This window comes from Gopherus evgoodei, chromosome 3, assembly GCF_007399415.2.
Source record: "Gopherus evgoodei ecotype Sinaloan lineage chromosome 3, rGopEvg1_v1.p, whole genome shotgun sequence".
Lineage (NCBI taxonomy): Eukaryota > Metazoa > Chordata > Testudines > Testudinidae > Gopherus > Gopherus evgoodei.
This window is the reverse complement of record NC_044324.1, coordinates 90,373,953-90,386,978: the sequence shown is the minus strand read 5'-3', so window position 1 is coordinate 90,386,978 and position 13,026 is coordinate 90,373,953. Positions and strand designations below refer to the sequence as shown.

At 39.1% G+C, this 13,026-nt stretch overlaps 1 protein-coding gene across 2 annotated transcripts in view; it reads left to right on the top strand.

Annotated features, from left to right (window-relative positions):
• Window positions 1-13,026, top strand: part of BVES (blood vessel epicardial substance) — a 46,101-nt gene that overhangs the window by 1,102 nt on the left and 31,973 nt on the right. For both annotated transcript variants that reach the window (XM_030556019.1, XM_030556020.1), the window contains exons 2-3: window positions 7,414-7,647; window positions 12,468-12,592. In XM_030556019.1, coding sequence (XP_030411879.1) covers window positions 7,425-7,647; window positions 12,468-12,592 — 348 coding nt within the window. In that variant the 5' untranslated portion in view covers window positions 7,414-7,424. The remainder of the gene's footprint in view (window positions 1-7,413; window positions 7,648-12,467; window positions 12,593-13,026) is intronic.

Genomic DNA, 13,026 nt, shown 5'->3' with positions numbered 1-13,026 from the left:
TATTCAAATGGAACCTCACTACAGTGAGTATAAACCACACGTGAGATTGCAGGATTTAGTCAACATTTGATGACAGCTGAGTGACTTTTGAGCATCTTCAGAACACATTTTCTTTTCCCAGTAGAAGCTTGTTTAAATTCGTTTGGTGTAGGATTGGTTCAAATAGAGGTACTCAAAACATTGATGTAGTACTAGCACATTTTTTAAGGTTGCCACTCTTGTAAAATAGGCTTTGCATTTAAATTTAGTACGCTAAACAGCCTAGGAAACATCATCATAATCTGATAATATTTAGTATGTTTGGACACCACTCAACTTTTAGGGATTCCACCATAGTGTTTTCCATTCGCAAGGAACCCTGCCTTTGCTAAGATTGTGGAACACACATCCTTGAAATGAGAGTCCCTTCATCCCTTCCCACTTTTAAACATCCTTAAGCAATTTTTTCTAAATATATAGGTATGAATATTTCCCCCTGCTTTTACCTTTTAGATATTCCTAAGCTTATTATTTGGGGCGGGGAGGGTGCATGTGCACAATTGTTGAGCAGCACCCTGAGTGGCTTGATAGGACGGGTACTTTAGAAAGAACATTATTTTATTATTATAAATGCAAATATTCAATATCTTAATTTTATTGGCTCTGATTTAAGACATATATTTATAGTTTTTCCATATTGTGAATTAAAATTAAGCTTCTGTTATTTTGTGAGGCATTGAGGATTAGAAAGTGACAGTTATAGATGTTTCCCTTAACGGATCTTATCCATGCATCTGTGTGTTATGTAACCATACTACAAATTTGTATCTGCAGTTAACACTATTCCAAGCACGCATGACTACCCTTATGACTGTTGATACAGTGAGCACATATTAAGAATTTCACTTAACATTGATGCATTTTCTTAATACATAGAAGGAACGTACTGTTAATTTGTATCAAGATTATTGCGCAGCCCAAGGCTGACAGATATTTCAGTATAGAGACATTTTAGTCTAAAGGGGTGCAGGGCTTCATTTGCATAGCATGTCCAAATACATATTTTCTTCACGTGCCTCTGTTTCTCCCTTTAATTCTATTTCAGTAGTAAAAGAAAATTGGGAAACTACACTACAACACACCTAATTATAATAGCACTAGCGGTCTGTTTTCAGCTCTCAAAATTAATAGTTACAGTCAAGGCTCTGTTGCCAACTCTTTGTGCTGCAGGACCATAGCAAAGTAGACTAAAGAAAAGTTCTAGAGCTAGATTAAAAAAAAATCCTGAGGTCCAGTCCTGTAATTAGATCCATGGGGAGCCAGCTGTATGGATACAGTTGCAGGACCAGATTTTTAAAAGCTATTTAAGTACCTAAAGACTCAGATGAGATTGATTTCAGTAGCAGTTAGGGGCTAGGGGCTAGTCACCTAGAGCCCTTTGGGGATCTAACTTCCACTTCATGTGCCTAAGTCAAAAATTTAGATCCACAAAATCCCCACTCAGCTGCCACCTAACCCTGTAGGCTCCTAAAGCCCCTAGGTACATAAGTTTTCATCAGTAAAATTCCCTAGTCACCTAAATTTCTGTCAGTGGTTATATTTAAAGCCATCTAATCCCTGATGCCCAGTACCTGATTTGTGCCCTAAACCCCAGCAGAATCCTCAGACCTAGTGTTCCCAGCCTATCTGGTAAGTGGGCTACTGGATCAGGTCTTGCACACCCTTAAACCCAGTAGCCCAGTGGTAGGGCAGGGCATGGCACTCACCTGGAGAGTGGGAGACCTGGGCTTAAATCCCTGCTTCACATAAGGCAGAGGTGGGATTTGGGGCCGGGTAAATTCGCTAACTACTGGGTTATTGCGTATAAGGATGGTGGTAGTGATGATGGCAGTAGCAGCACATCTTCTGCTGAGAAGGAGCTTAGGCATCTCACTCCAAGGGAGAGTTCATGGGTGTGAATCTTGAGCAGAAGGAGATGCCTCCATCCAGCCTAGATCTAGGCACCTATGTCCATTAGAGGGACAAGGGGAGTCCATACCCCTCGTGGCATTTCCAACAAGTAGTTTAAAGCAGCTCCTGCTCAGAATGTTGGTTTTTGTGGATCCTGTCCTTAGGCACCTAACTTTTCCCAGGCATTGTATAGGGAGCCTGGGCACCTAACTCACAGCTATAGAGTCCACTAAGTGTCAGGGCAGCTAAAAGTCTCATACTCTGCGTTGCAATGCCTAAATCCCCATTGTGGGTCTAGTCCCTGGGCATTTCTGAAAATCTCATTATCTGCATCTCTTGCTGCCTAAATATCTTTTAAAAATTAATCCCTTTAACATATTTGTGTAACATATTTAATTCAAAATATCTTCACTCTTGTCAGTTTAATATCGGTATTAATATTCTGACCACTTTCCAGACAACACTTAAACAGGTTTTCTTGTTAATTATAGCATCTTGTAGTAGATATAGGGAGACATTGTCAATTTAAGGATAAAAATCCAATTTACTTTCACTGTTTGTTTATTTACTACTTGCTTTTCTCTTAGCTCTGACAGTGGAAAAACAATGAAATTGTTTTAATTATAAACAAATTGAGTTTTCAGTCTCTGATTCTGAGTGCTGTAAACTGGGAGGTGTGTGTGTGTGTGTGTGTGTGTGTGTGTGTGTGTGTGTGTGTGTGTGTGTGTGTTAAAAGCAATTGTTTTAATTTTGATTTTTAAAAATGTATCAAACATTTTATTAAGTTTTTTGTAAAAGCATCATTTTACAACATTTAAACGTGTCAGAATTAAGTTGACAGCATTCCATCCATTTTTTCCAAATACACAACAGTTTCTGAAGATGAAATTTTATGACTTCTATTTAAAGATCAGTTTTAGAGGGGTTTTTTGTAAATAATATATTCTTTATTACAGTTTATGTTAACAGAGCATGTTATATTTTAAATTACACTATTGTAGTAATCTTTCTTAAGCTGAAATCCTAGTTTTCTGTGATTTAAAAAAAACAAAATTCTCTTATAAATATAAATCCACATTTTTCTGCAATTAAAATGAAATCTGACAGCCTGAACCCCACCTCCCTGGGCTGACAGCCCAAGTCTCATCTCTGTTTTTTTAAAAAAAGGCAAATTCAGCGTTTTTTCCATGGCAAATGGATTTTTAGGATCCCTGCTTATAAGTAAGCTGAATTGAAACCACTAGAAGCTTGATCCTATATTCCTTAGCTTCCCACTTACTATGAACTTTTGGTATATTGAAATACTGAAGATCTGAAATAGAATTTTTCATGTTTGTGTTATAAACAAGTTAGGACTGAAGGGTCTGAGCTAGGACCAGAGGAAAAGGCATAAGTTTCAGACTTATGTCTAACAATTTCTTTCCTGTAACTATCTGTGGATAAATATCCAGATTGCATACCTAGTTTAATTAGTATCTCCAGTTGAAATTAGTGTGCAGTCTTGCTTAAGACCCAGTGACCACAATCTGTCACTTTGTAGATAGAGTAAATCTATTTCTGCAGGCACTTAGAAGTCTGTTTATCAGAAAAGTTGTGCAGCCTTCTGCTATCTGTCAGTAGCGCTGCTATATTTGTGTGTCAGTAATAAGTCAGCTTGAACTTTAGAGGATTAGAGAGCAAGATTTTAAAAAGAAAACTGAGCCAGAAGTTAGGTTCCTAAATCCATATTTAGGCACCTGTGAAGGGGTCCCACTCACCACATGTGCACCTGGCTAGACATGGGATGTAATGAATGTATGAGTGTGGGGGAGTGGTGGGATGGGTTGGATGACACCCTCCCTCACCCTAACCCCGGGATGTCACCTGGTGTGCTGGGACGCCACAGAGTCAGACTATTCTGCCAGCCTGGGCCCCCTTTTACCTGGTCTTCCTGGGCTAGGCTCCCCAGCCTTTTCCAGCCAAGCACGCAGGCAGGGCCACCCCCAGCTGCACAGAGAGACAGAGATCTGCTCTGAGAAGGCTCGGCTTAAGGAGCTTGCCACAGCACACAGATGTCCACTCCCTGCCCCCCCCCCGGGGTACAAACCCAAAATTGTATGACATTACCCTCCTCCGCATTGAGGGAAGAGGTAAAGCACAACTTCTTGCCTCCTCTCCCAGTTAGAAATCACATGAACTGGGTTATATTGTAAACCAGAAATAAATGTATTAACCATAACAGGTGTATTTTTAGTAGTTAAGGAGGTAGCAGACAGAACAAGGCAGATTACTAAGAAAATAAAACAGCTCGCAAACTAAGCTAGTTTCACTAAAGAAATTGGTTACATGTAAGTTCTCACCCTAAATGTGGTTCTAATAATCTTCTTCACAGGCCAGACACCCTTCCTGCCTGGGTCCAGTTCTTTCCCCCAGTTTAGTCTTAGCTGTTTCCAGCAGTCACCTTGGGTGGGGTAGCAGGGGAGAGCTGATGACCAGGATTACCTCACTCCCCACCCTTAAATAGGATTTGCATAAGGCGGGAGTCCTTTGTTTCCTAGTTTGACCCCCAGCCCAGCTTCTCGTGGTAAAGTACAGAATTCAAGATAGGTTCCAGTGCCCGGTGACATGGTCACATGCCTCTGTAGGGCCCCTGCAGCCATTCTTCACAGGCTGACCCACATGTTCACAGGAAGACTAAGCTCTTTTACGGTCCATTGGCTCTTGCTGATGGGCCATCAGCACTGTCCAGCTTTTTCATTGTTGTACCTGAAGTTGTTAGCAGGGGGCATCACTCAAAATAACATAGTTGAAATATAGTCAATATTCCTAATTTCAGATGCAGAAATGATACATGCATACCAATAGGATAATCATATCCAGTAAATCATAACCTTTCCAATGATATCTTACGAGGCCAATCTTGCTTAAAGTACATCTTAGTTATGTCATATTCCTATCACAAGCATATTTTCTTAAAGAATATGGAGTATAATGTCACAGGAGGGTGTATGAAAGAGAGAGGGAATGTTCCTACAGGATTTGTTACAATGCATACTCCATAATATGTAAAGGGAAAAGAGTGTTCACTCTCTGATGCAAACGTAGTTCATTAATAGGAATCAAACAGAACTCCATATAACCTTTTATATTGCAACCAATAGGGGTCCTAAATACTTAGCTGAAAACAAGATTAGTTTACTTTCTTTTAATATTAAATAGATCTTTTTTTTTCAATTGAAAAATGAATCTTTGTTTATTAGGTATATCAAGTTGTGCTCAATCTTGATGAGGAAAGACTGTCCACATAGGTTTCAAAAAAGGTAATATATCCCAGTCCTTTTTAGTTACCCCTTTAGTCAGAGTTATTTCACTGTGTTTTGGAATGATATTGGCTAAGGCAGTGTTTCTCAAACTGGGGTCGCCGTTTATGTAGGGAAAGCCCCTGGCGGGCTGGGCCGGTTTATTTACCTGCCCTGTCTGCAGGTCCAGCCAATCGCAGCTCCCACTGGCCGCAGTTCACTGCTCTGGGGCTTTCCCTACATAAGCGGCGACCCCAGTTTGAGAAACAGTGGGCTAAGGGAAACAAACTTTTAGGCCTTTCATACAACAAAAAGAAGCAATAAAGATTTAAAGAAAACAGTGAAGGTTATTAGCTAAGGGAACAATTTACCAAAGTTCATGGTGGATTCTCCATCACTGGCAATTTTTAAATCAAGATTGTTTGTTTTTCTAAAATATATGTTCTGATAATTTCTGATGGGAAGTTCTATGGCTTGTGTTGCATAGGAGGTACGATTACAGGACAACAATGGGTCTGTTCTGGTCTTGGAATCTGAGTCTGTGTTTTATGTTAAAAAGTCAGTTCTTTTTTGCCCAATTTTCCTGAAAGACACTATGGATGACTGCAGAGCTAGAGCATTTGTTATCAGAAACACCAAGCAAGTGAAACCTGATTAACTGAGAAGGGAAATAGTTTTTATTAATCTTCACTCTAACACTTCTGTAGGAATGAGAGAGCTTTGGGCATACATTTTTGATCGCTAGGGAGTCCTACAGCAAAACTGGAGAAGATTAGACTTGGTGCTTGTTTTCTTTTTCTTTTTCTTTTTTTCTTTAACCTTACAAATATCAATTCTCCTCCCTCCTTTTGAAAGAAATAAAATTCTTTCAGGACAGCTTTGTACATTATAAAGAAGAATTAAAAGACCTAAATCCTCTTTGGCTTTTTTGGCAAGCTTTCTTTAACAAAAAATTATGAAAACAGGTTCCTCTGAATTTGTATTTAGCTTTGCTGTTCTACAGATACAAAAGCTATGTACTGCTCTTGGTATGCACATGTATTTTCCGATTATGAGGGAGTGGAAGTAGTATGCCTCGATTGTCCTAAGGATCATTTAACAACCAGCAGAAGTTACCATTATTGTGCCAATCCTGCAAGCTGCTTAGCGTGAGTGGACCCTGTACTCTCACATCTTATGAAAGTCACTGGGCATGTATCTGATAATACACTGTGTGTGCAGGTTGTCAGAATATTGACCTTTATCCTTTCGTCAAATCCTTAGTTTTCACCTAAACGTGACTGTAAAATGTTTTTCATGTGTAGAGACAGGGTTGCCAGGTGTCCGGTTTTTCGATTGTAAGGCCTGGTGGACAAGGGACCCTGGAGGATCTGGTCAGCACTGCTGACCGGGCTGTTAAAAGTGAAGTTGGTGTGGCTGGCAGACTCCCTACCTGGCTTCACGCAGCTCCTCGGAAATGGTAACATGTCCCTGGGCTCCTAGGCAGATGTGCACTCTGCATGCTGCTCACACCTCGAGCACTGGATCCACAGCTCCCATTGGTCAGGAGCCTTGACTAATGGGAGCTGCAGGAGCAGCACCTGTGTGCAACGACAGGGTGTAGAGCTGCCTGGCCACCCCTGAACCTGGCCACTCCTGAACCTAGGAACTGGACATGCCGGTTGCTTCTGTGAGCCGCCTGAGATAAGCGCCACCTGAGATAAGCACCACCCAGCGCATGCAACCCTCATCCCTTCCCACAACCCAACCCCCTCCCACAACCCAGAGCTCCCTCCTGCACCCTCAGCCCTCATTTCTGGCCCCGCCCCAGAACCTGTATTCCCAGCTGGAGCCCTCACCCCCTCCTGCACCCTAACCCCCTGCCCGAGCCTGGTGAAAATGAGTGAGTGTGTGAGGGTGAGGGAGAGCGAGCGACAGGGAGGGGGGATGGAGTGAGCAGGGGGTGGGGCCTTGTAGAAGGGAAGGGACGGGGCCTACGGAAAGCGGTGGGGCAAGGGTGTTCAGTTTTGTGCCATTAGAATGTTGGCAACTGTATGTAGGGACTTAGGTTAACTTTTGAATTACATGTAGAATTTTTGTTCATATTCAGGAGAAATATGTATGCCCATGAAGGAGTGAATATACCCCTAAGTCCCATGACCAAATCATTTGTTTTTCCGTTGTATTGGTGCTCATTACTCTTAATGCCTCTTTTGTATTTTTATAGGATTCTTCAAGATGAATACTACAGAAATCAATTCATTCACCATGACTCCATTAGGTTTTATACCAGATTTCAAAAATGCCACCCTTGTACCTGTCAATGAGACTGCGTGTGAAAACTGGAGTGAGGTTCATCATCTGGTTTTTCATGTGGCAAATATTTGTTTTGCAGTTGGATTGGTTATTCCAACCACTTTGAATTTCCATATGATTTTCCTGCGAGGCTTGCTTGCTACGGGTAAGCCAAACAAAATTTACTTTTTACAACTTTATTGTGGCTGAAATTCCATTTACTAACCAATAGAAAGTAGGTCTGTCAAGCGATTAAGAAAATTAATCTCACGATTAAACAATAATACTATTTATTTAAATATTTTTGGATGTTTTCTACATTTTCAAATATGTTGATTTCAATTACAGCACAGAATAAAAAATGTACAGTACTCTATTTATATTACAAGTATTTGCACTCTCAAAAACAAGAGAGAGTATTTTTCAATTCACCTAATAAAAGTACTGTCATGCAATCTCTTTATCGTGAAACTTGAACTTACAAATGTAGAATTATGTACAAAAAATTTTATTTTTGAATGCAATCTAAAATTTTAGAGCCTGCAAGTCCACTCAGTCCTACTTCTTATTTAGCCAATCACTAAGACAAACAAGTTTGTTTACATTTGCAGGAGAAAATGCTGCCCACCTCTTGTTTTCAATGTCACCTGAAAGTGAGAACAGGTGTTTGAATGGCATTGTTTTAGCTGGCGTCGCAAGATGTTTACGGGCAGATGCACTAAAGATTCATATGTCCCTTCATACTTCAACCACCATTCCAGAGGATGTGAGTCCATGCTGATGATGGGTTCTGCTCAATAACAATCCAAAGCAGTGCAGACTGACGCATGTTCACTTTCATCATCTGAGTCAGATTCCCCCCTAGCAGAAGGTTGATTTTCTTTTCTGGTGGTTTGGGTTCTGTAGCTTCCACATTGGAGTGTTGCTCTTTTAAGATTTCTCAAAGCATATTCCACACATTGTCCTTCTCAAATTTTGGAAGGCACTTCAGATTCTTAAATCTTGGATTGGTTAGAAATCTCACATTGGTACCTTCTTTGTGTTTTGTGAAATCTTCAGTGAATGTGTTCTTAAAATAAACATGTGCTGGGTCATCATCCAAGACTGCTATAGCTTGAAATATATGGCAGAATGTAGGTAAAACAGAGCAGGAGACGTACAATTCTCCCCCAAGGAGTTCAGTCACAGATTTAATTAACACGTTATTTTTTTTAATGAGAGTCATCAGCATGGAGGCATGTCCTCTGGAATGGTGGCCAAAGCAGGAAGGGGCATATGAATGTTTAGCATATCTGGCACCTAAATACCTTGCAATGCCAGCCATAAAAGTGCCATGCAAATGCCTGTTCTCACATTCTGGTGACATTGTAAATAAGAAGAGGGCAGTATTATAGCCTGTAAATGTAAACAAACTTGTTTGTCTTAGTGATTGGCTGAATAAGAAGTAGGACTGAGTGGACTTGTAAAATTTCAGAGCCTACATGTTTTCTTTTTGAGTGCAGTTATGTAACCAAAAATCTACATTTGTAAATTGCACTTTCACAACAAGGATTGCACTACAGTATTTGGATGAGGTGAATTGAAAAATATTTTTTATCTTTTACTGTGAAAATATTTGTAATAAAAATAATATACACTTTGATTTTAATTACCACACAATACAATATATATGAAAATGTAGAAAAACATCCAGAATATTTAATACATTTCAATTGGTAGTCTATTGTTTAACAGCGCAATTAAAACACTGATTATTTTTTTGAGTTAATAGCATGAGTTAACTGTGATTAATCGACAGCCCTAATAGAAGGTTTTGTCCTGGACTCACTTGTCTTCCTTGGTGGTATTTCAACATATTTTAATTGTTTGTTTTATTTTGTTGGAGGTGTGTTTTAGCATGATTTGGGGCCTGGTCAACACTCTGACATTGCAGAACTTACTTGGATAAGGTAATACAGACCCAGTCTCATAAAACTCCACAACAACTGCATATAGAATTTTGAGCATCTATGCAGTTCCTGAAACATCTGCCTGTGTGTGGAAGGGTAGGGTTTGTTTATGTGGTGTGGGCTATTTTGTTTTGTTTTCCCTTTCTTTGTCTTTCTCCACTCTCTTAACTTATAAGAAAAAAATATATGCTTGGACAAAATATGGAAAAAAATTGGCCCCCAAATTTTTTATTATGAGTAAATGGAAAAAAGTAGAGCTCAATTTAAATTATAGCAAGATAAGCTTGTACCTTCTACAATATAAATCTCTTGCGCTCTCAGACCACTGATATAATAGTAAATACCAGCTACACCTACAATAGTTAAGTTTTCTTTGGAGAGCTTCATGTAGTGACTAGCCCCAGCTCTTCTTGAATATTCTTCTTTAAAATATGAGGTCTGAGATGACCTCACACACCATGGGAGTGAAGCGTGAACATATTAGTAAATATATTTTCTTGAGGAGGACTAGCTTTCCACTCAAGCTGAACATTACTAAAACAGATCTCTTCATCTTAACTCCCGCTCCCACCCCGTTACCTCCTTACTTGGTCACTGTAGATCACACCACCATCCTGCCTGTCACTCTGGCCCATACTGTGGCATCCTCTCCAACCTCTCTCTAGGTCTTCATGTCCAGGCTATGTCTAAATCTTGCGGATTCATTTTGTGTAACATTTCTAAGATATGGTCTTTCCTATACACCCACACATCTAAAACGCTCATCCAGGCTATTATCTTGCTTCTTGATTACTGCAACATCTCTGCAGTTGTCATTGGCCTTGACAAGTGCAGGCTTGCCCTACTCATTCATTCAAGTGATGCTGCAAAGATAATTTTCCTAGACCGTTGCTTTGACCATACTTTGCATCAAAGATAATCCACTTGTCACTTTCAAGACCCTACATAGCTAATCAAAGCCTGCCTATCATCTTTCATTTTCTACTGAAATATTCAGTCCCATCTATCTGTGATGCCAGCCTCCATTGCCCACTTACAACATTTTCAAACAAGTATCTTTGTGCTTTCTCCCATGCTGCCCCACCTGCTTGGGAGGAGCTTCCTCTAAACATCTGCAAAACTAACTCATTATCCTTCTAATGCCTCCTTAAAACTCTCCTTTTCTATGAAGCCTGCAAAAAACTGGATATGCTAAGACTGCTGCCTATCGTGCTGGCTAATATTGTCTCATTCTTTCCTTACACCACCCTGTTAGTCTCCACATGTTTACTCTTATGTTATACTTAGATTGTAAATTCTTTGGGACAGGGATTTTTTCCCCCAATTCTGTTCATACAGCACCTAGTGGAAGGGGGTTCTGTTCCATGATAGGCCATTATGGAAATACAAATAATTAATAATATTCCAAGTCTAATACTACTGTAATGCAAAGAGCTAACTAGCATTTCCTTTTTCCGATAGTCAAAGAAATTTACGATTGGAGTCTTGGCTTGATTCATTATTAATCACCTTAAATGCCCTGACTAACATCTGGACTATTGTATTTAATAAAGATGTAGTTGGATTCAGAACCATGCAGTACAACACACTTGGCAATCTTAAGTGCTCTGAGAAAGTAGAGTTCTCCTGCTCTCTTACATTATCTGAAAGCATTAAAAATGGATGCTTCTCTTTGTTCTAGCTTTTCATTTGCTGCTAGTTTAGAAATAGTGTTAGCTTTAAAGCTAGGGTGAAATCCAGGACTCACTGATGTCAAAAGGAGTTTTGCCATTGACTTGAATAGGGCTAGGTTTTTACCACTGAAGTATTATAAGCACCTCATGATAGTAGGTGATGCCAAAACCTTGTTTTCAGCTGCATTGTTAGGAAGAGTTCAAACATGATTTGAGTGGGGCCAAACTATGTTTGTAAAGTCTTAACCTAAATCACTTACAAGGTTCCTGAACTTTCTCTATGCCATTGTACTGTATGTAGAACCAAAGTCTTCATGGCCCATTGACGAAGTGTTGTGAAAAGTTATGACCCTGTAAGGTGTATTTTTGAGAAATATCACTTTTGTTATTTTTACAGTATAGAAGTTCTACATTGTAAAAATAACAAAAGTGATATTTCTCAAAAATACACCTTACAGGGTCATAAGTATAATAGAACATGTTCAGTGTTTGAGAAAATCGATTTCAATTACCAGACCTTTATGTTGCTTGTATTAAGAATTTTACAATAATTGTTCCATATCTTTTTTCACACTTACAAAAGGCTATTTTACCAAAATGAGTTTCTCTAATGGCCAGGAACCTCAATTTTTGCAAGACCTTTTATCTGTTGAACTCTCATTAAAATCAACAGGAGTTCTGCATGTGGAGGGTTCACTGATTTGGGCTCTAGTTTGAATTGTGAACTGGCAGACATGTGGAGTATGAATTTTTCAAGCTGAGATGGCAACTTGAAAGAGTAACTTTCTAAGAGATGCATAATTAAGAACTCTATCTTGTTTAACAGCTCTCACTAATCAGAGAGGAGGAATTAGTATTTGAAAATTCTATTTTCCTAACCAATGATGTCTTGAACAATGTCATAATTCATAGCAGGAAGCCAGATTCATAACATGTTATGGTGGTTTCTTTTAAAACTGAAAATCTCTGTGGATGACATTTAGGGAGCTCCAGGCAAATAGTGCTTGCTTATTCACGTCTTGTCTGTCTACAAGCTTCAGCCTTAGAAATGAATGCTTATCATTTTTTGTCTCAAATCAGTGTAATGCCAGCTATGTGAAGCAGTTGTGTTTTAGTTAAAATGCTTCTTGTAACTAAACAAAATTAACTGTTACACTTGCATTTAATACAGCATTGCTTATCTTGATCCATATTACCTAACTCTGAAACTTGGGAAATGCATCACTTCTGAACATAATCACTGTAATCTAAAATAGGGATCTATATTAAAAGAATGAAGTGTGAGTGTGTATATAAAATCTGGGAGAAATATTTTTATACATTATTGATCAGTATCATTTAACTTCCTATTTTATTTTTGACAGGATGTGTACTTTTTATCATCTGGGCTATGCTGTACCGTTGTGCCTTGGATATAATGATCTGGAATTCGGTGTTCTTGGTTCTTAACTTCTTGCATTTTGTATATTTACTGTACAAGAGAAGACCGGTATGTAAAGAGTATAGTCACTACAAAGTCTTGTGGCTGTCCTTAGGCAAGCCTCCCATTGAATTCTATTGGAGCTTTGCCCGGGTGGGTCAGTTATCAACCCCAGCAGGTACCAGCAACCATTAGCATGAAGTTAGCCTGATTGTTTGTGTATCACTGTCTGATATAGTTCTCCCATTTTAAAACATTTTTTGTTTTTGGTCAGGCTTTTTTATCTAAATGAAAAGGACATAAATTTCAAAAGTGATTAGTGATTTTTTTTTTGTTTTTTGGATGCACAACTGGATCATTTCAAAGGGGCCAGATTTTTCAGAGGGTAGGTGCTCAAAACTTCTGAAAATCAGGTCCACATATTTCAAGGTGGACATCCATAACTAATCATTCCTGGAAAATAAGGCATGACCTCTATGGGGATAAAACTTCTCCTGCTTAGT